At 44.3% G+C, this 25,630-nt stretch overlaps 1 protein-coding gene across 2 annotated transcripts in view; it reads right to left on the reverse strand.

The window, feature by feature from the left end:
- STAB2 (stabilin 2) overlaps window positions 1-25,630 on the reverse strand; it is a 145,236-nt gene that overhangs the window by 93,860 nt on the left and 25,746 nt on the right. For both annotated transcript variants that reach the window (XM_073900389.1, XM_073900388.1), the window contains exons 6-15: window positions 23,572-23,667; window positions 18,108-18,233; window positions 16,993-17,189; window positions 15,242-15,375; window positions 9,420-9,553; window positions 7,734-7,816; window positions 6,019-6,168; window positions 4,507-4,650; window positions 3,899-3,955; window positions 3,620-3,745 (exon numbers count right to left, since the gene is read on the reverse strand). In XM_073900389.1, coding sequence (XP_073756490.1) covers window positions 3,620-3,745; window positions 3,899-3,955; window positions 4,507-4,650; window positions 6,019-6,168; window positions 7,734-7,816; window positions 9,420-9,553; window positions 15,242-15,375; window positions 16,993-17,189; window positions 18,108-18,233; window positions 23,572-23,667 — 1,247 coding nt within the window. The remainder of the gene's footprint in view (window positions 1-3,619; window positions 3,746-3,898; window positions 3,956-4,506; window positions 4,651-6,018; window positions 6,169-7,733; window positions 7,817-9,419; window positions 9,554-15,241; window positions 15,376-16,992; window positions 17,190-18,107; window positions 18,234-23,571; window positions 23,668-25,630) is intronic.

Raw genomic sequence — 25,630 nt, forward strand, 5'->3', positions numbered from 1 at the left:
CCAACAGCGAGAAGTCCCAGGTCAAAAGAGAGCCCAGCTGAATCTGAGGCCCATGTGCCCAGACTCCCCTCTGCACGTGTTCTGGGTCCCTCGGCCGAGGGAGTTTCCCCTAAGTAGAGTGACCCTTTATCCTGGCTTGTCTGGTACAACCCTGCTTTACGCCTTGCATGTTGGCAGCCCCATTCACTCTCAAGTATCCTGGTGTGGATGATACATTGTATGACCACCATATCGAGAAGTCCAAAGCAGTATGTGCAGGGCAGGGTTACCCGTAAGAATGTCGGAGTTGAACCCCCAGTAGCCAGCCCTGGCAGCGATGCTTTCTGTAGCCTCAGCTCTGTTACTGCTTGACTTCAGACTCTTAGATTCTGGCTCTAATCTTCCCCTTGCAGCTGCCTTCTGGTACCTGCAAGTGAGGACTTGCAGGCTGAAGCAATGAGATTATGTTTGGATGTTCAGTGGCGGAAGGGGTGAGCAAAAGTGGGGACCGCTGGGAAATGTCAGCCCAAACTGGATTGCAAGGCAGGGGCGGGGTCTGTCTGGCTTATTAATCAGAGTCACCGAGCCACGCAGTGTGTGGTACACAGGGGGCCCCGCGTCAACATTTGTGCTGGTAAGTTAAAAGTGGGGGAGGGGTCCTGGGAAGAGCACTGAGCTGGACCTTGGGGTCCTGAGTTCTAATCCTGATTGTGCTGCTGTGACCTTGAGCAAGCCACGTAGCTCCTCTAGGCTCAGTTTGGCCTGTAAAATAAAGAGAGTGGTGTGGACCCCTTCCAACCCTCTGATTCTGTAGAGGAGACTTTATTAACTGGATCATTTGCTTCTAAAGCCCTAAGAGTTCATTGGTCTTGGATTGTTTTTTACAAGAAGCAGGAGAATGAAAGGGACAAACGAACTGATAGGTGTCATTCCCGCCATTGTGTGTGCCTGTCCCCTTGTCTGGCTGGGAGCCACGAGGGCCATCGTTCAGTTAGAATTGAGTCCAGGGTGGCTCAAATAGACAGGATGTGCATCCAGGTGCTGCTCTTTGTAGCAGAGACTTTCCGTGTAGTTAGTGCATCCTTTCCCTTATGAAGACATTTGCTTCCTCCTTGCTGTTTTAGGTAAAAATGACAAAAACCCAGCCCTTTGATGCCAGGGCAGAAAGAGAGTTTTTCTACCAAATTGTTAACATGACCCCGAACTCTGCAATTTCACCTCCCTTTGTCCCATGTTACGTGCAAGGTATTTGTGAGCTGGCAAGGGCCAGTCTCTGGTTCCCTGTGCTTTCATTTCCCCTAGTTCAGTGATGAAGTCATCAGCTGGGGCTGGTCATCAGTAGCTGTGGTCTCTGTGTGGATAGGATGGTTCCTGGACTGAAATTTTGCTTCAGGGAGAAGCAGAAAGATACATTGGAAAGGAAACATGGTACTCTAAAATCAGAATTAGAAGCCATTCCTCTAATGGAATCAGTTTATTTTCCATCTCATGGGCATAGCTGATGGGGACTTTTCTGTCTCCAGCTGAGGTTCTTCCCGGAAATAAGGCTGAAGGATGCTATTAAAATGCATGGAGAGAGAAGGACCTTCCTACAGGTTGAGAAGTTTTAACCAAACAGGCTCTGGGTCTGAGAAAAAAGCGGAAATGATCATTCTATTCCTCGCTTAGAAATTAAAGTGGGAGAACAGTTTTGACTCAGAACGAAGAGACTTGGAGTGTTTATATTCTCTGCGGGCAGAAAGATACTGCCTTTGAGAGCAAGGAGATTGAGAGCCAGGAGCAGTGGTGTGCTGGTAAATCAGTTCTGTGGGGAAACAGAGGAGCCCAGATTTACAGAGTTGGCCAATTTCTGCCATGTAAATATTGCCACCATAGGTTAATTTCGAGCTGCAAGGCAATCTCGGTGAGCGAAGCTGGGAACAGGTACACAATCTACTTGAGAGCCCAAGCAAGCCAGCCAGCTCCAGCCACAGCTGGAAGGAGTCATGACAGAAGAGAAACACAAGAGGTTTCTGAGCAAAGGTGCTTGACAGAAAAGCAGGGAGGTTGATGTTTCTCTATTCTAATTAAAAGGTTTTGTCTTAATTTTAAGTGTTGCAGGTTAGGTGTCTGAGAACTCCTTCAACATTATTTTAAAAAAACTGGTATCAAATTAGAAGCTATGTACTCAATGAAGCCATATAATCTCAGGATTTTTTATAATTTCCCAGGGGAGCAACATTACTTTTTAGCTTTAAAATTAAGTATGAGAGCTTTAACCGCCTTTCTGCAATAGCTAGGTTTCAGGAAACTTGTGTGTGAATTGTATTTTTAAAATAGCACCCTATCTTGAAGACACTGGGAAATCTAGCATTATAAGTGGAAACCGGTAGCAAATCCTTCAATATGGTGAATGTTCATTTGCAGTGTAAGAGATTACCTTAATTCAAAGTTTTCTGAAGGCAAGATACCCTTGTAGATACCTGAAAGTGTTCTAGAAAGGTATGTATCCATATGCATCTCTAAACCATACATGCAACAAGATTCAGGGTTCCAAAAAGAGCGTGGCCTGGGTTAGAAAACTGGTGCTTCCCCAAATGTCTATTTCTAGATCTCATGGAGATGTTACTAAATCAAAATGCTTGGGGTATGGTTTGTGAAGCCGCCTAGTTAACAAATTCCAAGGGTGATGCCTAAGTATACTGAAGTTTAGGAATCACTACCCTAAAAGATCCGGACCCTCCATTCTGTATAATGAACTGATCTACCTGAGGTCATGGATAGTCTTGCCCCATTGGCAAGATGGTAACATGATTTCAGGGCACTGGAGGAAAGCTCGCGGCCCTTCCTGTAATTCCATCATTTGACATTCTAATGAACAAAATTCCATAATTAATTACCCTTTCCTTTGGTTTAAGGCTGTTATTTCTGGGAGAGGAAACACATTAAATGGTTTCAATCACTTATACTCTTATGTGAAGGAGTAAAAAAAAAAACTCCTTTCTAGAAGAGAATGTGAAAGAATTAAAGGCCTTTGTGGTATATAAGGAGAGATTATTATGAAGAAAGATGAAAGCAATAGAAAGGAATGCCTGGGGCATCTAAAAATAACATTTACTCCTTTTTCTTTTTTTTAAAGAAGGCTTCATGTCTCGCATGGAGCCCAACATGGGGCTTGAACTCATGACCCTGAGAGCAAGACCTGAACTGAGATCAAGAGTCAGACATTTAACTGACTGAGCCACCCAGGTGCCCCCAACATTTATTCCTTTTAAATTTAGCCTAGACCTGGCCCAGAATGGCCTAGTTTAGAGTTCATTTACAAGGTAGTTTTAGAAGTTGTAGGGAACTTAAAATATTGATTTTGCTACTGAGAAATATTAGAAGAGCCAGGAAAAATCAAACCAATCATTTAGACCTGAGGTTGCAAAAAGATTTCATTTCCTGTGCTCAGTCTGGCTGGCTATTTGGAACTCTGCCTAGGAGATTGTAACTACATCCATAGTTCCAGAGGACTGTGATTGATTAATGATGTCTGCATTGGTTGCGGGAGGGTAGGTGGTGATAAATGCGTCACTTGTGGAACGTCCCTAGTTTGGAAAAAGTCTGTATGGGCTCACATCATGTCAGTGATGTCATAAGAGTAAGTAGGATACCATACCTCTGGAGAAAGGAGGTAATCAAGAGTGCTGTCCTTCATATTGTTTAATGCTTCATTACTTGGAACGAAAATGGTGTATGGTCCACCAGCCCCATCTTCATCTAAGGCATGTCCCACATTGGTTTCCTGCATTTGAGGAATGAAATTTTATATCTGCAACCTATCTCTGACAAATCCTTGAAGTAATTCCTTAGCAAATATTGATATTTGATACCTCTGCTCATTATACAAAAGATTGAACATAAAACCATTTTCCAGAAGTTCATGGAAAGTACATACCTCTAACAAAGATCTGAACTTGCTGTATCTTGGTTGTAGCATTGTCATTATGGTTTGCTAAAAATCAAGAAAAGAAATAGGTAGTTTAGGATATAGACACCCCAACATTAAGAGGTCTGTGACAAAGTTTATGTGTAAATGTGGATAGAAAAGAACCTGGTCAATTACAACACATTATAGAGATGTTTCCTGTTGTTAGCTGAATTGGTGGTTCAGATCTGTATGTTCTAAAGTAGCCTTTGACCATCATCAAATGAGTCAAAAGAAATAAATTTTTATCACAGGGAGGACTGCTCTGCTCCATAAAGCACAAGGGATAACTTTTCATGACAACTGGTTACTGGGTTGAATCATCATATGTGGCCATAAAAGAGATCATAAAATTGAGATCTTTCCAACACCCAATGCATGTTTCTCTTTCTGTTGACAGAGATACCCAGAATTCTATTGAAAACAGAAATTATCCCATTTTCCCCATGGTTGGGGTCCTAGTAGACATGAAAGACAAGCCCATAGTGCTGGCATGCATTTTCTTCTTCGATATGACTCTCCAGGGTACAGAGAAAGATGGATTTGGGTTGACCTAACTTTTACCTGAAATGTCTCACCTTAGTGTTGCTCTCAAATGTGGGTGCCATCTTGTCCATGGCTCTGTCAAGGATGTGCAGGAGCCCATTGGAAGCAACTATGTCCCCCTGTATAATTTTTACCTTCTTTTTGCCTCCAGAGAGTTTAAGTTTTATTTGATTGTCCTAAAACACCAAGAAAAAATAAAACTAATGTGGTGTCCTTGAAGGAGTATTGGATTAGAAGTCCTGAGTCCTTGGGATCTATCATTTATTGGCTATAGGATCTTGGATAAGTCACTTAACCCAAAATGGGAAGATGTCATTTGCTTGCTTCACTTCACAGGTCTTTCATTAAGATCAAATGAGATAATGTGTGAAATCGCTGATGACTACAACGGATTACTAAATGTGAATAGGAACCCTAGGTCTCCCTGAATAGACTGCAAGGTCAGAAAGGGTAAAACAATTCTATTTACTGTAAACTTAACACCTACTTTAGTGTGTTGTATGGACAAGGCACACAATAAAAAATTTTGTTGCATAAATGACTGAAGCTAATTCCTTCTTCCTTTCATGTGGCTCTTATAAGGTATAGACAATAACTATGTGTTGAATGAGTGAATGAATGAGTGAGTGAATGAGTGAATGAATGAATGAATGAGTGAGTGAAAGAATGTCCTTGTGAGAAAAGGAGATACATTTTCATCCATCTATCTAGATATCTACCCATCATCCATCCATCCATCCATCATCCATCCATCCTCTCACACACAGTATAACACATTGGTTAATGATTCGGGTCTTGGAGTCAAGGAGTCCTACATTTGAACCCTGGATCTGACCCTTATTTGTGACCTCTCAGTTTTCCCACTTGAAAAATCACCTTTAGAGCATTGTTGCAAGTCTTATATGACATAAATAAAGGTTCATCTCAGTACAAGAGTAAGTGCTCAATAATCTAACAAATATTGATAGTTGGTGAAATGCAAGAATATAGGCCATAACCCACACATGCACCTTCTGTTTACTAATCACGTCCCTCTGGCTCAGCAAAGTCACAGAAAGAGTTATTTGTGAGAGGGGAGGAGGGTAGTTTTACTTAAGCAACAGAACAGAACCAACGGCATTAGGAGAGATGGGATGCTAGGTTTGCAGAGGATGGATAAACTCCAGTAACCTAAACCAAACATAATCCATTTTCTTTTGCAAGAGGGATGCTGATCTGGCTTTGTGCCAGCACTTCCAGGAAAGAGGTTTACTACGAAGCTTCTCTTTCCTGCTGGCGCCCAAATGACGTTCCCTTGAAGACGAATTCAAACCAGAGCAAAATCCAACACTTTATAACCCTCTTTCCACAACAGATCCCTCTGGCCCGATCCTTCCTGGTGTTGCTCTCCACTTCTTCCCTCATAGGGAAGTGCTTTGGCAAACGAGGAATAAGGAAAGACATTCCCCGTAAACTTCAAGAGCCCAACCACAGCTGGAGTCAGCTGTGGGCCCTGGCTCAGCAGACACTTTTGTTCTGGAAGTGAAAATCAGAGAGGCCCTTACCTTATCGCCGTTGAAGATTTCTCCTGACTTTCCAGTCAAGGTGTAGAAAGTGTCTGTGTTATTCATACGCTCGGTGTTCATCTGCCCAGCAATTATGTGGAGTTTCACGAAGTACTGAGCAGCCTCCTTATCCATCAAGAGCTCTTTGACCTGAGGAAAGAGAGCCAGTCCCTTCAGTTTCCACTGGTGTTTGAAGGACAAAATGAGGTTGTGAGGCGTGCATTGGCCAAAGATGTCAATGCCAAGGCCCCCTAACTGAGGCCTGGGCTCTTTCAGACACAGGTGGCTTTGGGGGGCAGAGCGCAATCTAGAGAGCAGGAGGTGGTGCTCAGGGTCCTCTCAAATCACCAGGAGCGAGGAAGGTGCAAGCACCCAGGAATCAGCTTGAGCCCAGGGATCAGATGGAAATGAAACAAGAAGTTATGTGAAAAGAAAGTACAAACTAGATCCATGGAGCTTTTGAATAGGAAAATTAGGATTTTTGAAATCCACTGGATCAAATCTACATTTTGTCAGTGTTATATATCAACAGCAATCAATCAACAGATACTTTTTATTAACTCTGTGTAAATAATCTATATAGTAAACAAGAGACCACATGCAAAGTGCCTCATTCAGAGACATTCAATATTTGTGAGCTCTCCTCCCTATAGGAGAGACGTGAGGCATTTCTGAAGTTTAATGGTTGATTCATCTCAGATTGTCCAAAGGTGGTGACATATTAGGGTGAAGGGTTCTGGAGCTTCCTGGGTTTTTATTCAATGCAGCAAAAATTATTATCATAAAATATCTTGGTTGAAGAGAAAACACTTTTATACAGATCAATATGTCCATTATCTCCATTAAACCCAATGTAACAATTTCATTGACACCATCATGATAGGACACTTCCGCTGGGCACACTGTGAGTTTCATTCCCACTGTGTGGCATCACTTCAGACAACAGTTGCTCACAGGGAAGACTACCGTGTTCTTCTACTTTCCTCTACCACTGTTACTTATGATTTTTTAAAAAAGATTTTAGGTATTTATTTGACAGAGAGATAGAGAACACAAGCAGGAGGAGCAGCAGAGGGAGAGGGAGAAGCAGGCTCCCCGTTGAGCAGGGAGCCTGATGTGGAGCTCGATCCCAGGACCCTGGGATCATGACCTGAGCTGAAGGCAGACGCTTAACTGACTGAGCCACCCAGGCGCCCCTATGATTTTTTTTTTTTTTAAAGTAGGCTCCACGCCCAGCATTGAGTCCATTGTGGGGCTGGAACTCAAGACCTTGAGATCAAGATCTGAGCCAAGATCAAGAGTTGAATGCCTAACCGACTGAGCCACCCAGGCACCCCATCATTTATGATGATTTTAAAGAAACACATATGTAGTTAATACATTAGGTTAATTCTTCTCGCAGGAAGTAAGCAGTTTTGCATTATGCAAATCCTATTTATCAAATGACTACACTTACGATCCCTCAGTCATTACCCTTGAAGGGGTCATGATTGGAAGGGGGCATTGGTGGGTCCTCTAGGGAGCTGGTAATAGTCTTGCTGGATACACAAGTGCATTCACTTTGTGACGATGCATTGAGTTGTGCACTTACAATCTGTATGCTTTCTGTAGGGGTGTTATATTTCACTAAAAGTTTACCCCTCCTCCCCAAATCAGCATCCTTATCATCAGATTTAATTTTAATGGGGATTTCCCACTTTATTTTAAATACTTACATCGAATCCTTTCAGTCCCTTGTCTGTGGGCAAGAGCACAGTGAATGGTCCCAGGTTACTTAGTGGCCGGGCATAGGCTTTGTCTTAGGAATAGAAATACATAAAGAAAGAAAACACCAAATGAATCAGTGGCATGTGAAGAGTAAAAGCAAGCAATGGTCCTTGTGGTCCATTTAAGCCCTTTGACTCAAGAGCTCTTCTCTTCTAATTGGTATGTGTGGCCCTTGGTAAACTGGAAAGCTCTAAGAAAGCAAGGCATCATGATGCCGTGGCCCCCAAAGCTTCTATATAACTGTGTGGTTTTTCTTGCAACCACAGCCTTGGCTTCACGGAGACACTGCGATGAGACCTTCTGTGAGGGTCATGTGACAAAATCCTCAGTCAATCCCAGCAGGTCCCTGACCCGGTGCCTGACTTTCTGAGCTGTTTGAGCAAAGACACAGCCCTGTTCCACCCAGGGCCAGCTCAGAAGAGCCTCATGCTTGGTTTAATACTCTGCTGTGGCCACTTGAAATGTTCATTAATTTTTGAACCAAGGACCCCATCTTGTCATTTTGCATGGTGTCCTGCAGGTTATGTAGCTGGTCCTCTTTCCATCCTCCTGGAGAAGCTGGGACAGCAGGGAGGGCTCTGGGCTGTCACACAGCAGACAACATGGACCAGCACTTCATAAATGGGTGGAAGGTCGACGGGACTTTGTCCAGGGAAATGTTCGAGAGCACAGTCAGCAAAGGACACTCTGTCACCCCCATCTACTGTCATCTGATAGTTTGAGTTGTTAGAGGAAGGCTGTAAGAAGGCAGAAGCATGCCACAAATGCTTGACTCCCTGTAGGATGCCTTGTGCAGGCTGTATGTTAGGATTTATGCCAACAACATGGCATGGACCCATTCTCTGTGCTCTTTCTGGGAAATCATTTTTTGGTGACTGGTAGATACTTGATACTGGTATTTTAAGGCTTCTGTTGATTGGTCAAGTCTGTGTTTTACTTTCTGTTGGTCAAATTTGTATCTTATTGAAAGTCTTGTCCAATGCTGCAATCAGCTGTTATATTTCATTCTCAAGGGGGTGCTGGGTAATGACCCCTAGAGGGCTTTTGGAAATGATGAGGGCATTTTAGATTGTCACCCCACCTGAGGGGTGGGGAGAAGAGGTGTCACTATAGACAATTAGTGGTTGGGGGAGGGGGAAAGACAACATTGCTAAACATCCAGCAGTGTGTGAGAAGGTCACACCAACTATTCTCAAAATTCAGTGACACCCACTGCAGCGCATGGATACAGCCACAGGTTTTAGTCACTCTCTATTCCCAGTAGTATCTGCCAACCTCGCTTCATACCTGGAGGACCTGTAAGGTCAAGGGAAAGGGATAGTCTCTATCCTCACATCAGTAGCTGCCCTGTTTCATTGTTGTTGCAGACCTGTTAATCTATAGTGACCCAGGATCCTGTCCTCAGCATTCTGCCTTCTAACTGTTGCATTGCTGGACCCGCTTGGCACTAACTCCTTGTCTCCTTGGAAACAGCTGCCCGTTCTTTCCCTCTCAGCTGCATGATGCCTCCCTAGAGGACCGATTCCAATAGATTCCTCCCCTGCCCACCCCTTTCTGAATGATGGTGTCTTGCAGATGCCTTGCCGGAAAGAGGGTTGCCCTTTATGTGGAAACCTGTACCCATAGCTGCGTACCCAGGAGCGAGATGAAGGAGGTCAGCCTTCCTTGCCATTTTCCTCTGGGTTCACTGTTTAATTCTCTGAGTCGCTCCATGATGTTTCCATAACATGTTGAGCCATCACCCACGTAACCTTTCTGGCAAGTGCATCTGCAGGGAGGGTGAAAACACATTCTCAGGGTCTTAGAGCCATTGAGTGTTGAGATCCTACAGTCCAACTCCCTCATCTGAGAACAGAGTAAGGGCAAGGGTCGTGTGCATATTTATGGCCTATGTTAATGTCATGATCTAGCAGAGGGCGTGGTTCAGAGCAGGTACATAATTAACGGTTGAATGATAAGTGGCAATTGAATTGCAATAAATATATAGATAATGGAATTTGCAGAAATTTTATACAATAGTTTCATAAAAGACTAATAGAGTTAAGGACAAGGTTTAAAGGTGTTCCAGCAGTGGTGTGCTGGTAAATGTTTAATAACCAGCTCTCTGCAGGGAGTAGGGCAGAGCTCTGCTTTTCAGCTTTTGCCAATTTCCATGGGTCATACTCCCACCTTGGCCAATCTTAAACTACCAGTGTGATGTCACCCAGCTTGCAAAATCGTGAAAATTTAACCATCAGCTTTTGTGACTTGGTAAGCCCTGGCTCTAGCAGACCACTGCTACCTAGCAAAGATGAACTGACTGCGGGTTGAAGCCGGGAGGTGCTTTGGAAGGTGCCATTGCACAGGATCCCGGGATAAGTGGAGAACCAAACACGAGGTGGGGGGGGGGCACTGCAGAGATGAGAGCTGCAGGGAGGCTGTGGCCATCCATACCACAGACATGACTCACGTTGATGAGAGGCTTCCAAAGGATAGTTATATACTCATGAGTCCAGTTTTTTTTTCCAAATATGGTCCCATGGCAAACAGACATATTTTCAACATGTTTGCTGAACAAACATTTCAGAGTTTTATTACCCCCCACCCCGGACTGCTGTGGTGAGACTTCCTAACTGGCCTTTCTGCCCTTACTTTCCTTCTCCTCAAACTGGTTCTTCACACAACCCTCTGAGCGGTCTCTCCAACAGGGAAATCTGGCACCTTTGTGCTGAAAACGACATGGACTCTGTTCATCTACAGAAGAAGTCTGAAGTGCTTAGCATGGCCTGCAAGGCTCCCAAAGGGGGAACTTGCTTACGTCTCCTTCCTGCTGCATGCTGCAAATTCCAGCAATCCCCAATTGCCTTCTTTTTTAGAGACTGGGACGCCCTTCTCAGGCCATGTGCCCTGCCAGGAATGGTCGCCCAGCCTCACCTCCTGGTTCAGGCATGACCTGCTCTAAGGAGCCTTACCTGGCCTCCTGACTCTCCCTGACAGGAGCAGCCTGTGGGTACCCCCTCCATCACAACCCTCTGCACCAAAATGAGCCCCGGAGGTGTTGTCTCCTCTGCTGGATGGGAAGCTCTCCTAGAACCTACATCCCACTCGTTCCTCATTGTATCCCGGCACTTAAGATGATACCTAATCGTTGAAGTGATTATTTACCAAGTATCTACTTAATTCTAGGAAGCTGGCCAGGGAGGAGGGCTACAGAGGTGATGGTAACAGATATCTTGCCATTTTAGTGTCTCACATGCTGAAGATGGACCTGGGAACAAGCAATTTTGAGCAACATGATAAGACCACTTGACCTCCTAAAGTCTCAGCTTCCTCATCTGTGAAACGGGTTTATTAATACCTTTAGGGTTGTCGATGGAAGAGATGATGCACGAAGAACAGCTGGTACAGTGACAGACACATAGGAAAAGCTCAGTACTTGGTAGATGATGAGGACGATGACTAGGATGATGATGGTGGTGGTGGAGAGGGTGGCAATAGCGCCACCAGTCCTGCGGGGGCAGGGGCAGGATAGAGCAGAGCTAGTCCATGACCATACGGCTGAAGTTCCGGAAAGAGCCACGATGGAGGATTGAATAGGATGCTATGGGGCACAGAGGAGGAAGGGACTAATTAATCGTGCCTGGAGAAATATGGGACGGGTTCCCAGAGAAAATACCACTTAAGAGAATTCTACGATACATATGAGTTTCCTGGCTGGCTGGATGACTGGCAGATCATTTACTGATTGAGACTTCGGAATTTTTTATAGAACAACCAGAGTACCCTGGGGACATTTGAGAATGTCTGGAGATATTTTTGGCTGTCAGAACTAAGGTGAAGGTTCTGCTCGCATCCAGTGGGTGGAGGCCAGGGATGCTGCTGAGCACCCTGCAATGCAGGGGACAGCCCCCATATCCAAGGGTTCTCCAGCCCCAAGTGTCAATAGTGCTGAGCTTGAGAAACCTTGTTATAAGGAATCGTTCAGGTAGATCGAACAGTGAATCAAGGGTCTACTTAATACAGTCAAATAACAGTTTCCTACTCAAACATCAACTTCCTCTGCAAGTCCTGTGTTCCAGGACAGTGAATTTGAGAAGCACAGAGTGGGGGGGGGGCAGGGCGGATTGGTAACTCTTAGAGAGATACAATAGTCCTTGTTCTAAGTTACATACTTTTCATTTGAAGACAGCTGATAATAGCCAGGCAAGTAACTCGTGTGAACCGCTGAGTATGTTTCTCTCTAAAAGTTCCTTAAGTTGTTTTGAGGCCAATAGTCTGTTTTGTATAAAGTGACTTGACTTCTCTTGCTTCAGGATGGCAGGAGAATCATATTTTAATGGAGACGCTGCTGAATGGATTGCGTGGGATATAAATACTTTTTATTGTTGTTTAAAATCTTGGTCCGGAGTCTGAGATTTCTTGAGACGGTTTTCTGACGGAAATGCTCTCAGCTGGCCGTGGTATATTCACAGCAGGGCCCCCTTCTGCAAATTGCTTCTTTATTAGGAGTGAAGGTCTCTTGCTGTCTTACAGCTCTAAAAATACCCCTAAGCCACTGGCATTTTGTAAGTTATGGGATGGAATTAATTACATAGAGGGCTGGATGAGATTTAGTGCAATTGTAGGGTGTTCCAAAAGGCTTACTACAGTTGCTTCCTTCACTCGTTCACTTGTTCATTTCAGTCCCTCATTGATTCGTTTGTTCCTCCAAAGTGTCACTCATGTCATTTTTGTAATGGGTGGCAGGAGTTGTTGCGATAAATATGAATAAGACATGGACCCCCAAGGCCTTACATTCTAATTGGGAATTGAGATCAGTAATACTAATAGCTAATATCTATTAATAGCTGCTATTCCAGTTACTTGGTAGGGGCCTTACTACAGTGTCTTATTTAATACAACAATCCTATGAGGTGGGTTCTCTTTCTGGCCCCATTTTAGATGAGGAAACAGCGGGACAGAGAGGTTCAGTATCTCATTCAAGATCACACAGCCTGTAGGTGGCAGTGTTTGTGCTCATCACGACTGAACTATGCATGTACTGTGTACAGAAGCATTCCAGGGTGCTCCCAGAGCCCAGTGGGACGCTGAGTGGGCCCAGAGGACAGGGGAGACATCCTAGAGGTGGAGACACTTCAATTGAACAGTAAAGGATCACTTGATTTCAGCCAAAGGGCTGAGAAGTGATGAACAGTGAAGGATCTGTATGCTAGCCTGACTCAGAGGAGGCGAGGGGAGAATGAGGTCTAAGCAGGGGGAATGGCATGTGCGAGTGTATGGAGCTGGAACATCATGGCATGTTCCAAGAACAGTAGGTGGGTGGAACCAGAGCGAAGAGGGTGTTCATGGGAGTGGTGGAAACGATGTTGCTCATCCATACTCTCTGCAAGCAACCCTTGGCCATACCCTAGGGAGAATCGTACCAGGAAGAGCTTGTGCCAGTCCCGGAAGCTGGTCTGAAGACATTTAGGCAGAGGTACCCGAGTATGGTCTATGAGGGGGGCTCAGGCCCTGGGAGAGCATGTCCCCTTGCCCCGGTGGAGCTGCCCCGGTGGAGGGCCAGAATGGGGACCTCTAAAATGCAGTGCCCAGGGCAGGGCAGGAAGCTATTTGTTCTTCTTAGTAATGATCAACATGGAGCTTATAGCATAAAAGGCTGCTTATAAGCCTCAACTCCACTCTTTCCAAGGAGATACTCCTGGTCTCTAGTGGACTTGTCAGGTGAAGGAAAAGTTACATGGCCTATCCAAGGTCACTCGGTGGTGAGAGAGCCCATGCTTGAGACCATTCTTCTTTATTGGGTGGACCTCTGTGACGAACACAGTATGATTTTGAATATTCTGCATAAGCTCCTTGCCATATTGAAGAGGTGTAAACAAAATAAATCTTTATCCAAGGTAAAGTAAATTACCTGCACTAAGTTGGTGATGGGCCTATTATCAGTGTAACATAACCAGTCTTTAACGTCATCATCTTTCCAGCCTTCCCAGACAGTCCATCTTTGGAGAGGGGGATCAAGTGGTACCCCACTGACATTCTAAACACAAGCTTTAATGCCACTTACATTATTCTGATGTTCCTTCCAGTTTCATTTTTGATTTTATCCTCTCAAATACAAAGGAGAGAAAGTGTTTAAAGTAGCGTACTCAGACTTTCTGAGAGAATGGCGAAACGTGTGTAAGCTGTACACACGTGTGTTGGGTGCAGATGTGCCTATATGCATGGCTGTGGTGTGCTGGTGTGTGCATGCACACGTGTGGAGTGATTTCTGTATGCCAGGTTCTGCTCAGAGACTGATGAATATATTCTCATGTGATCCTCGTCACAGGTCTGGTGGGAGGTACAATTCTCCTTTTATGACAGAGGAAACATAATTCAGAGAGGTGAAGGCAAATGGCAGAGCTGGGACTTGAACCCAGGGGTTCTGATATCCAGGCTCTCTTGACTCTACCCACAGGGGGTACAGATCTACTTATTTGCCCAGATAAAACATGACAGTCCTGAACCCTATCTGGGCAAATCCACATATTTGAGGCCCAACTGTAAAAAGAATGAACTTCAAAGAAGATGAAAAGGGGCTCTGCAAGCACAGAAACTGGTTAGTAATTACATGGTTCAATGTCTACTATGGTTTTGAGCTCACAGTGGCCGTGAGTCCTTCACAGATGCTGATGACAATGAGAACAGAAAGTGACACAGAGGTAGAAACCTTGGTCTGGGAGTCAAAGACTGGGGTTCTAGCCTCAGTTCACCCACTAATGAAAACATAATACAGCTCTATAGTAGTGTCTAGAACATTATCTCACATTAATGTGCATAACATGGTGAAGTAGACATCACTGTGCTCATTTCAATCGTGGAGAAACCAAGACCAGAGAGATGGTGTCACTTTCCCAAGGTCATTCAGCTGGTAGATACCAGTCCTGAGACTCAGACCCAGGTCTTTCACCCCCAAATACCATCTTCTTACCACCACACAAGCTGCCTTTGCCTCAGGAGTTTTCACACAAATATTTTTACTCTCGGTAAGTCCCTTCTCTTAAAACCTGGAGTCCAGGAAACACCACTGGTGTTTATTCACCTTCCCCGGTCTTGTTTGGCACCACTAGCAAGCAATATTTCACGAATGAGGAAACAGGCACATACATTCGAGGTCAAATGCCTGTCATCACAGCAGACCTTCATTTTCCCAGCGACCGTGGTTCCCTTCTCCCACACTCTAATCACTTACTACCGAGTTATCAGGCCACGGCTGTACCTCAGCACGTTCTAATGGTCATTACAAAGGAAACAATTGTTGAATGATTCAGTGATTAAAGAGAGATGTATTGGGTACCTACCATGCTCCTTGCATCCTGCTAGGTGGGGCTGAGGGTGGGTACAAGACTGAATAAGACACATTTCTTGCCCTTAGGGGAACTGACAGCATTGACTGGCCACCACTTGGAAAGAAGGTGGTAGAACTGAACAGACTTACTTGGGTTGGCCTGGTGCGATGGTAGTGCAGTTAGCGTTCCTATGACAGGGGTTGCTAGACGCACAGACATCGATCATGCTGCACCCCACTCCAGGGACATAATTGTGGTAATGTTCTCTACACTCACAGTGAGACTTCAGAAGACAAGGAGAGAAAAACGAAGGGTCCTCATTAGTCACAGAAGCTGACATCCTTCTTGAATCCATCTGTATTTTGCCCTAAAAACTAACATGGGGCAGGTCCAAAGTGTGGGCTTCAATTAAAAATTTGTCAAAGGATTCGGAATTGGGAATCATGTCTATGTATTTCACCCTTTGGGAAATTACACCTTGTTTGTAAAGTTCACCTTTTCGGTTTTCTTGTTTCCTAACCCTAGGCTTTTCTGGCTCCATAATTCCTGGTTTTAGATCGTCTACAGGTGAGCAGAGACTGAGGCTCAGATGGGAGATGTTATTGCTCTAAAAGAGTGGTTTTCAACTGGGAGTCTCAACCTAAGTTATGTTGGGCAATGTCTACAGATTTTTCTGATTGTCACAGCAGGAGAGGAGGGCAGTGTCACCAGAGGCCAGGGATGCTGCTAAACTTCCTACAATGCCCTGGACAGCCCCCCCAACCAAGGATTCTCCAGTCCAAAATGCTGGTAATGTCAAAGTTGAGGAACCCTCCTCTGGAATAATGGGAATAATGAATGCCCCGCTTCTGTGTGAATAATGGGGGGTTTCTCCCATTTTTTTTCTGGAGACAAAATTTATTTTTAATCTCACTCCCAAGGTCCGGGACCTTGGCTCAGAGTCTAATGTGGCTTTTCCCATAAGGGCCCTCATTTTGGGGATGGAGCCTCAGCTCCTTGAATTTCTTTCCAAACCCACCTCAGACATTAAGAGCAGAAATAGTGTGTGATATACATTTTTTCCCCCGGAAGATGAGATTGGGTGGATTCTCTGCAGGGAACTCCCTGCGCATTGCCACGGGGTGATTGGTTTGCTGGGGACACATGACTCTGGTTGGGCCAGGCACTGAAGCCTTTCCTCCTACCAGGGCAACAATATCCTTCTGTACAGAGAGATTTCCTCCACTGAGCTTGATGCACAGTTATGGATGCAGTGGGCACCCACTAAATAGTTGATGGATGAATGAGGTATTGGTGAAAGGGCTCTTTTAACTGGATTCCTCAGCAAAGGTCTCTGGACCTGGCTGTTTTTTACCCGTCAAGGTCATGATGTGATTTAGAGGGACAGGGTCTCACCCCAGAATAGCCTCACTGCTCCCTACAATCTGTCAGGGCTGCCTGCCATTTTGTAAGGGCTCATCTCTTTGGGAGAGAATATTTTTAGTTCTAAGAGTCCTCTTTCACCTTGAAAAGACATAAGAGGGCATAGAGGATTGCAGGTGAAAGTCAATGACCTATTCACCCAAGACTCGGTTAACAGTTAATTTGTTAATCTAATTTGAGTTGTGTATATATTTTGTCAATTACCCTTGAAGACCAGGACACAAGAGAACATAGGACAGTTAAGTTTTCCCTGGGGGGGGGGGGCTGGGAAAGTGTGAGTTCAGAGGATGGACTGGGGAGGGGACACACTGAGGTTAGCCCTGAGCTCAGGGAGGTGTACCTGGAGAGGCAGCCGAAATTGAGCATTGAAAGGGCAAAGTGGGAGAACCTAGCAGACAAGTGATACCCATGGCACGGTTTTAGCTTTGGTGGGCTGCCCTACTTCTAGACGCCCTAGTTCCATGCATCATGTTCTCACCTGTCCGGGCCCATCACATATGCACACTGTAGACTCTGTAGGGCAATTTCCGTAGTGAGTCTGGCAGGGGTCTACTGGTAAGCACACTTGGCCATCTCCGTGGTAGCCTTCTTGGCATGTGCAACTGTGCCGATTCGGTCCCAGGTAGGTGCAATGAGCATGAGGATGGCAGATTGCTTGTAAACATGGATTGATGGCTTGAAAGGCAATGGCAGGGTATGAGCTCATCAAAGTTGCACAGGCAGTTTGATAGTTTTAAGAGAGAGAGAGAGAGAGTAATAAACAGTTCACCTGATGCCCCCCACCTGTTGAACAGATTTATATATGGCTGTCAGAGATTATAACTACAAATACTGTGTTGATATATTACTATGTCATGTTATGTGTGGATTTAAATATAAAATAGCATGAAAGAAAGCACTCATGCTTGTTGTATTTATAATAGGTACAGACCCTGTCTAAGCATTTGCCATACACTAACTCAGTTAATCCTTACAACAGGTCTGTAAGGAAAGAGCCATTATTATCCCCATTTGATAGGTAGGAAAATGGAGGCACAAACAAGTTAAAGAATTTGTCCAAGGTCATGGATATACTAATAAGCAGATCTGCGATTTGAATGCTGGCAGTCTGCCTCCAGAGTTCATGTTCATAACCAATACACAACACAATCTCTCACAAGGAGAATGAGCATGGAAAGGAAAGGAAATATAACAGCCAGTGCTCATCATATCATGTGCCCTCTTTAATTCAACTAATGAATCAGTGAACATTATATCAAAAACTAATACCTTGGCTAATTGAATTTAAATAAAAAAAAGGAAAGGAAAGAAAGACAGACTGTATTTTATCCTAATATCAGTACAGTTGATATAAAACTATGTGTAAAAATCTATGTATGTGCTTTGATAATAGAAAGAGTGAGTGCCATTTATCGAAAAGCTATCATGGATGAGCATGTGCTCCGCACTTGTTATATATTTCATTCAACTTAACACAGAGATAAATCGAGGTGCCCTTGTGTTAATATTAGAGAGGTTGTGAGGTTTTGTTTTTTCTGTTGAGTAACTTAAACGTCTCAATGAATGAGCTAGCAGTATCTAAATTCGACTTACGCTCACAGTAGTGGCCATCGCCTTGGTAATTGGGAAGGCATTTGCATTCCAGTTTCGTTTCATCTTGGCTGGAAGGTGAGCATCTGGAATTTTCGGGGCAGAGCAAGGCTGCACATTCAGGGATGGCTGCAAAGCAAGATTGTTGAGATACTCACATTAGTAGAATAACTGATTCTAAAAAACTCAACCAATGCAGTGTTCTTTGTGATTAAAAAATGTAATTAAAAAAGACTCACTGTGACAATTCAAAAAACAAAGAATGTATAAAGTAAAAATGAACCATTTTCTGATTCTCGTTCTTCCATTTCACTCCCAAAGTAAATAATATCAATAGTCAATATACTACATTCACTTATAAATTTATTTAGGTGATTTTTTTTTAAACAAAATAGAATCCTGTGAAGCTATTTAGCAACTTGATTTTTAATTTAACAGTATATTATGGAGGTTTTTAAAGATCTATTTTAATCTTTTTTTTTTAAAGATTTTATTTATTTATCTGACAGAGAGAGACACAGCGAGAGAGGGAACACAAGCAGGGGGAGTGGAAGAGGGAGAAGCCGGCTTCCCGCTGAGCAGGGAGCTGGACGTGGGGCTCGATCCCAGGACCCTGGGATCATGACCTGAGCTGAAGGCAGATGCTTAACGAATGAGCCACCCAGGCGCCCCTATTTTAATCTCTAATAACTGTGTATACTTCATCATCTAGGGGGGCACAGTTGGTTGTCAAAAACTACAAGGAATCTGACATATTATCCAATGTGCAAAGCTAAGAAGTTGGGCTAATACAGTTCCGAGGATGCCGGTAGAAGCTATGAGACTCCTGGGTCAGAGGTGAAGGACAGTTTATGACTCACATCAAGAGTAGTGGCCAGAGTGGTGGCATTTTTGCACCAGTTCTTCCAAGCCCCAAGTCCTCTGGGGCAATGCAGAGAGGGGCTGCCGTGGATTCCATTACAGGGGAGGAGCCCCAATCTTAGGGAACCTAAGTTTTTGTTTTTTTGTTTTTTTAAATCATAGGCAATGTATTATTTAGGGCCCAGGCAAGAGACAAAACCACACAATTTTTTTAAATTAAATTAAATTAAATTAAATTTTATTTTATTATGTTATGTTAATCACCATACATTACATCATTAGTTTTTGATGTAGTGTTCCATGATTCATTGTTTACATATAACACCCAGTGCTCCATGCAGTACGTGCCCTCTTTAATACCCATCGCCAGGCTAACCCATCCCCCCACCCCCTCCCCTCTAGAACCCTCAGTTTGTTTCTCAGAGTCCATAGTCTCTCATGGTTCGTCTCCTCCACCAATTTTCCCCCTTTCATTTTTCCCTTCCTACTATCTTCTTTTTTTTTTTAACATACACAATTATTTGAACAGGGAATGTTTTAGTGTAAAGAATTATCGGCAGAAAACTCATGAGAGTTAAAAAGAATTCTAAAGAAGGTCATCCACAAGGAGATGCCAAGCCTGAGGGTTCATTTGGTGCCCGGGGAGGCTGCTTGCCACTGGGTGCTACCAGAACTGGAAGCTGAGAAGCTACCCCCTCGGAAGGGAAGGATACTTCTGTGTGCGGCTGGGGCCAGGGCGGCTATAGGGACCAGCTGTGTGGGAGAGAGGGGGGCATGGCTGGCTCCCCAGATGGCCAACCCTGCAGGGCCCTTAGTGAGCACGGCCCAGAGGAGAAGACATACTGAACAGCAAGCACACCTCTGTGTGGTGGGACACAGGTCTGTGGAGTCTGGGGCTCCTGGCTATGCTGCTGCCACTTGAGTCAAGCATTAGACAAGGTACACAGTAGGCAAACACTGGAGGAAGCTGAGCCCTGCAGGGACTTAGCACTGGAGAAGCTGTGGAGGGCTGAGCAGTGGAGAAAACCCAAGTTCTTTGGGGCCCTGGTGAGTGGGTGAAAGCAGAAACAGGAAGAGAAAACCCTTCCTTCTTCAGTGTCCCTCCAGCACCCTCTATTCATAAGATTTTACATCTTGCTGGCTGGCAAATGAGAAATATTTACAAATTCCTCTCCATTATCACAGAACAGGCAAAAAAGATGAATTTTGAGCTGAAAGGTAATCCACTGATAACTCAAACAGGCAGTACGCATGCCTACACTTGGTTCCCAAGGGAGACCCTACATCTTCCAAGGCTGTTTGCAATATAAACATCCTTGAAAAGATGTTGGAACAAAGAGCAGTCAGTGTGCTGCACTCAAGAAGCATACAAATATGAGATACTCATGGAAATTGTCCCCAACAGTGGCTAGTTGAACCAAATGGAGAGAACAACCCCCCAACTCTTTCCGTAAAGTAGAATCATTGCCAGAAGGTGGCTGCCCTTTCAAGGATTACATTTCCAACCCCTCTTTGCCTCTAGGTGGGGTCATGTGACGACTTTACATCGACGGAATATTGAGAGGAAGTTGGATGTGTCATTCTGGATTTCATAAGCAGGGGCTTCTCCATCCTCTCGTCTTCCTTCCATGGCTCAAAGCGGAGCACCCTGAGGTGCTACAGAATGGCAGAGGCACAAAATAGAAAGATCTGGATCCCTAAACACCATGTGGTGGGAAGCTGGTGTCAACCATGAACACCCATACAGGACTGTGCATGAGTAAGAATTACACCTCTGTTATGTTAAGCTAGAGGTTCCCCAAATTCTCGGGTTATGGTGTTTAGTGTCTTAATGTTTTCATGGTGCCCCGATCTAAAAGAAATATCCACCAGGTCCATTTATTAAGTTGTTAGAACCAAGGAATTCAGTAAGTGTGTCATGAGACCTCAGCAACAATTTGAAAAAGTAAAGTGGTTGGTATAAAGAGAAATATTTTTACTTCATTCTTAAATAACCATATGTACTTATAAGTGGAATGTGTGAGCTTTTTGGACAATCCTCAACGTCTTAAACCTCGGAATCAGATTGGAGACTCCCTCCCTCATTCCATTCGAAAGGGTTTTTGCATGATTACTTGCTTTTTATCTTAGCAACCACTGAAAACACAGCTTTGTAAGGATGATATTGTTGAAAGGGATCTAGTGCTACCTAATGTTGAAATTGTGAGCCAACTCAAGCTAGCAATTTGTGTGGTATTCTATGGAGGCATCACTGTCTCCCTCAAAAGTTTAAAATATCCCATAACACCCTGTGAGTTTGGTGTGGTAGCTTGGGATGCTTGGTACAGTTTTGGAATCTTAGTGTTAAGCCGTTGGATTTTTGTGTTTGGTTCTTGCAGCGGCTGGTGTTATCCTAATGGGAGTACGATGTGCCACAGTTCATTCAACCATTTCCTACTGATGGCCATTCAAATTGTGTTTAGCTCGTGTTGGTCTTACAAATTATACTGTCATGCATTTCTTTGTACATATATTTTTACCTACTGGTGCCTGCCTCTCTTTTACTCCAGGTAAATATCTAGAATGGGGGCTATGGCAGAAAACTGTAAGCACACTTTAAAAAATTTAAAAGCTAAATTTCCCTCATAGGTTGTAGCAGTTCCTCTCCCCATTGACTGTACTGTAATTTTTCTCTTACCCACAGGTAAGTATTATCTATCTTTGCAATCTGTGTAACATAGCAAAAAACAAACCCCAAACCAGACCAAAATCAAACCTCCAAACCTTTAAAGTATCACGTCGTTATAGTTTTAAAATAACCCGTGATTCATTGGCATTTCTGCATGGGTTAAGCAAGTAGCTTGTTGGCTAGTTTTTATTTCTTCTCCTGAGAAGTAGCTGCTCTTTGGCAAATTTTAAAATTGGGTTCCTATTATTATGAAAACTTTTCTGCCATGTGGGTTGCAAATACTTTGTGCCAGTATATCGTTTATCTTTTGACTCAGCAGAGTTATTTTGTAACTTGGAGGCAAATCTGCCCGTGTTCTCCATTAGGCTGGCTTCTAGGCTGGCTATGCTGCCTTATTAAAAAGGTCTTTGCTCATGAGTCTGCTGGGCAATGACCGGAGGGGCCAGGGAAGAAGGCTGCCTGAGGTCTACAGAGGGTTGTCCTCTCCACCTGAGTTTCATTCTGCTGTTGATTTGAATCAGTCATTTGCATGCCTGTCTCCTCCACAGGAAGAAGGCTGTGTTTTATTCATCCTCCTTACTGTGCATAGCCCCACAGTGACTTTCTATTAAATGAGTTTGAATTTGCTGAATTTGAATCTTGTCCAGTCCCTTCATTTTACAGGTCAGAAGAGTAAAATCCAGAGGATAAGTTAAGTGACGCTAGTGTCACAGGAAGAACGTCCAGTTTCTTAATGGCTAAGCTCCAAATTCACCCTTCATTACCCGCTCTTTGATAATGGACTGGATTCTATTTCTCTTTTACAGTAATATATGAAGCTTGGCTGGTGGGGGGGGAGGTCTGGGGGGCCACTGCAGGAGAAAGGGGCTCCTCTCATTGCTTCCTTTATGCAGTGTTGTGTTTCTGCTGTGTTTGCTTGCCGCCGCTGTACAGTGTGTCAGTGGGGCGGGTATGTGAGGACACTCAGTGATGCTCTGCTTCAGCCATCACTCAGAGTGCACAGTCAATTTGTGACCTCGCATGCTCAGCCGGAACCCAGTGACCACCTTCCCACAGCCCTTTCCACACACAGATGTTGCACCCTCCAAGTTTGGCACCCCCAGCTCCCTCTGTGTGCTTGCTCACCCCCAGCCTTGGCTCATCTGCGCCCTGGAGCATTATTGCCTGCCTGCCGGAGGAGTGTGGTCCCATGCTGGCTTGGGCAAACCAGCAAACTTCTCCTCTACCCAGGGGCCTACCACCATCCTTTCTCCAACAAGGTTTGAACTCAGCCTTGGGGATGGTCACCCCTACCCAAGTTTCCTCTGTTACGCTCCAGCAGCCCTAGAGTTGACTTTGTGCTTTTATAGCCACTCTCCTATCATAGCTCACTAATTCTATTAAATTTCCCTTGTTTCAATCACCCTGTGGTTCCTATCTTATGCTTGGACCCAGTGTGATAGAGCATTTCAAGAATTTCAAATGATTTGAGTTCCAGCTCTTCTATTTGGTAGTTTTGTGACCTCTGGTGAATCGCTTAGCCTTAGTGAACCTCCATGTCCTGTGCATGTGTTCTGTCCTTGAGACATGAACTTGAGAACATGCCTTGCCCCCTTCCTGGGTGGCTGACTTGTTGCCATGGCCTCAGCTGGTTTTCCAGCTTTCTCTATTCTATCCTTTGCCTCGCCGCCAGCTTGACCTTCCTAAATCATAGCTGTGTCGGTACATTGCTCCCAAGTCTCCCATGACTTCCTCTCCTATGCCATCTCTTCCCTCCCTTCTACTCCCCTCCCATCATCTCCTTTCCTTTTTCACCCTTTTTAATTCTTGGTTTTCTCCCAGGAAAACATCTGATGGTGCCTCACCCATGCAGAGCCCCGGCATGTGAACACAAAGTTGAAAGGCATCCATCTGTGCCTGTCTGGTCTGGTGGGACATTAAGGAAGCGGCAGGACTTACGCTTGTCACAGCTGGGGCCAGTGTACGCAGAGTAGCACTCACAGCTTCCATCACCGTCTATCCCACTGTTGCACACTCCATGCACACAGCTGCACACTGCAGACAGAAAACGGGGATTTTTTTCATTACCTGATATAGACTTCTGAAGATTCTGGAAGAGTAATGCTTTGAGATAGTTTTTGTTGAGAATCTGCATGAGGAGATGGGAGGAACCAAGGGTTTGAAGTCCTAGAGACCCTGGTTTGGATCTTGGCTTCATTTTCCTTTTATTAGCTCCAATTTATTTATGTATAACATGAGGATAGTGATACCTACCTCCTGGGATTTCTACAGCTGGATGAGATAATGTATTGGTGCCTTGGAGTGCACTGGAGTGCTTTTCTCTACTTTTAAACTAGTTACTTCATCTTTGGATGCCTCAAGAAGAGAATTAACTTAATGTTTTTTATATACCTGTCATGTTTAACAGAGAAAAGCCACCACTGACTCAATCACTGTTGGTGGTGGAAATCTACTGTCTGTTGGGATAAATCCTACCTCCTGAATGATGCGGACCTTCAAGTATAAAAAAGAAATTTGAAAGAGCAGAGAATAACTATGCCATGTCTTTTAGCTTGAAATAGATATCTTTTAAGCCCACTGAGAGGTCATTTCAGGAATGACAAGTGAAGGGCATTTGAAATAAATGGTCAATTCTTTAGCACTCGGTTTGCAGCTCACTTGTAGCAAGATTTACGATCTGGCGGGGTCACCAGCACCCTCAGCCCAGCCCTCTGTGCAACATATTGTATTGGTTTCCTTTTCCTGCTGTAACAAATTACCACGACTTAATTGTGACTTAAAACAACACAAATTTATTATCTTAATTTAATCACCTTAATTCTCCTTTGCCATGTAGCCTAGCATATTTACAAGTTCCGGAGCTGAGGATATGGACTTCTTTGCAGGGACATTCTTCTGCCTACCACACATGTGTTCAGTGCATGTAAGCCAATTTAATATTAACTCAAGTGAAACATAATTAAGAAGATCCACTTGCTTAAAAACCTAACCAAATATTGGAAAAGCAAGGATTAAGAAAGTATTTCAAACATTTAGTAAGACATCAAATCCTTTGAATTCTTTGTTATATGTCCCAACTCGATCCCTAACTCATATCCATCGGAACTGCTCTCCAGGTGCCTGTCCTGCTTTGCCTGCACCGCTGCAGCAGCATTTTATCTGGTCTTGCCGTCCAAGTTCTCACCTCTCTGTTCCATCCATTTCGTTTGACCAGTAATGGCAGGTGATCGTCTCCAAAATATCTCAGGGACCACCAATTGCTGACCAAATGAAATCCAAATCCCTCTCCTTGGCAAACAAGGCTCTATCCAGTCTGATTCCAACCTTTTTACTTTTCATTTTCCACTGCTTCATTTTATACATCTTAGGTTCTAAGCACAAGGGATGACTCATTAGTTTACCTTCCTTCCTTCCAAATGCGTATTGAACATCTCTCATGTTCAGGGTGCTGTGCTTGGGATTAATGACCTAAAGAGAAATAAGACAAAGTCCGTGCCCTCTATGTCTAATGGTACGAAAAAGCAGCTCATCACAAATGCAGTGTGATAGATCAATGGTGAATGGGAGCTGGCCAGGAAGAGCTGAGCGGGGCTGGCCTAGGAGAGACCCGCCTCCTGCACTGCACGCTTCCATGCCTGGAATCCCTTGGGAGGCCTCCCCCCTCCCTGTGTTTCCCTACAACATCCTTTTTGTTGCCTTATCGCAATACCCGTAACAGCACAACTACATTATCAATCAGACAGCATCCTGCAGGGCCAGGATTAAGGTGAGAAGGGGGAGGCAGGATATAGGGAGAGGAGGGGGAGGCAGGGCAGGGGGTGGACAGAATGAGGCAAGGTAGATCCAGGGCAGTATTGGATCCTGCCTTTCTTTGATATTTGGATGTTTTGCTCAAGAATTTAAAAATATGATTGTAATGGGTTGAATTTTGTCCCTCAGAAAGATACATTGAAGTGCTACCTCTTCATCCCTCAGAGTCGCCTTATTTGGAAACAGA

This window comes from Callorhinus ursinus, unplaced genomic scaffold, assembly GCF_003265705.2.
Source record: "Callorhinus ursinus isolate GAN/ISIS: 27379988/994484 unplaced genomic scaffold, GSC_fseal_2.0 scaffold14, whole genome shotgun sequence".
Taxonomy (NCBI): domain Eukaryota; kingdom Metazoa; phylum Chordata; class Mammalia; order Carnivora; family Otariidae; genus Callorhinus; species Callorhinus ursinus.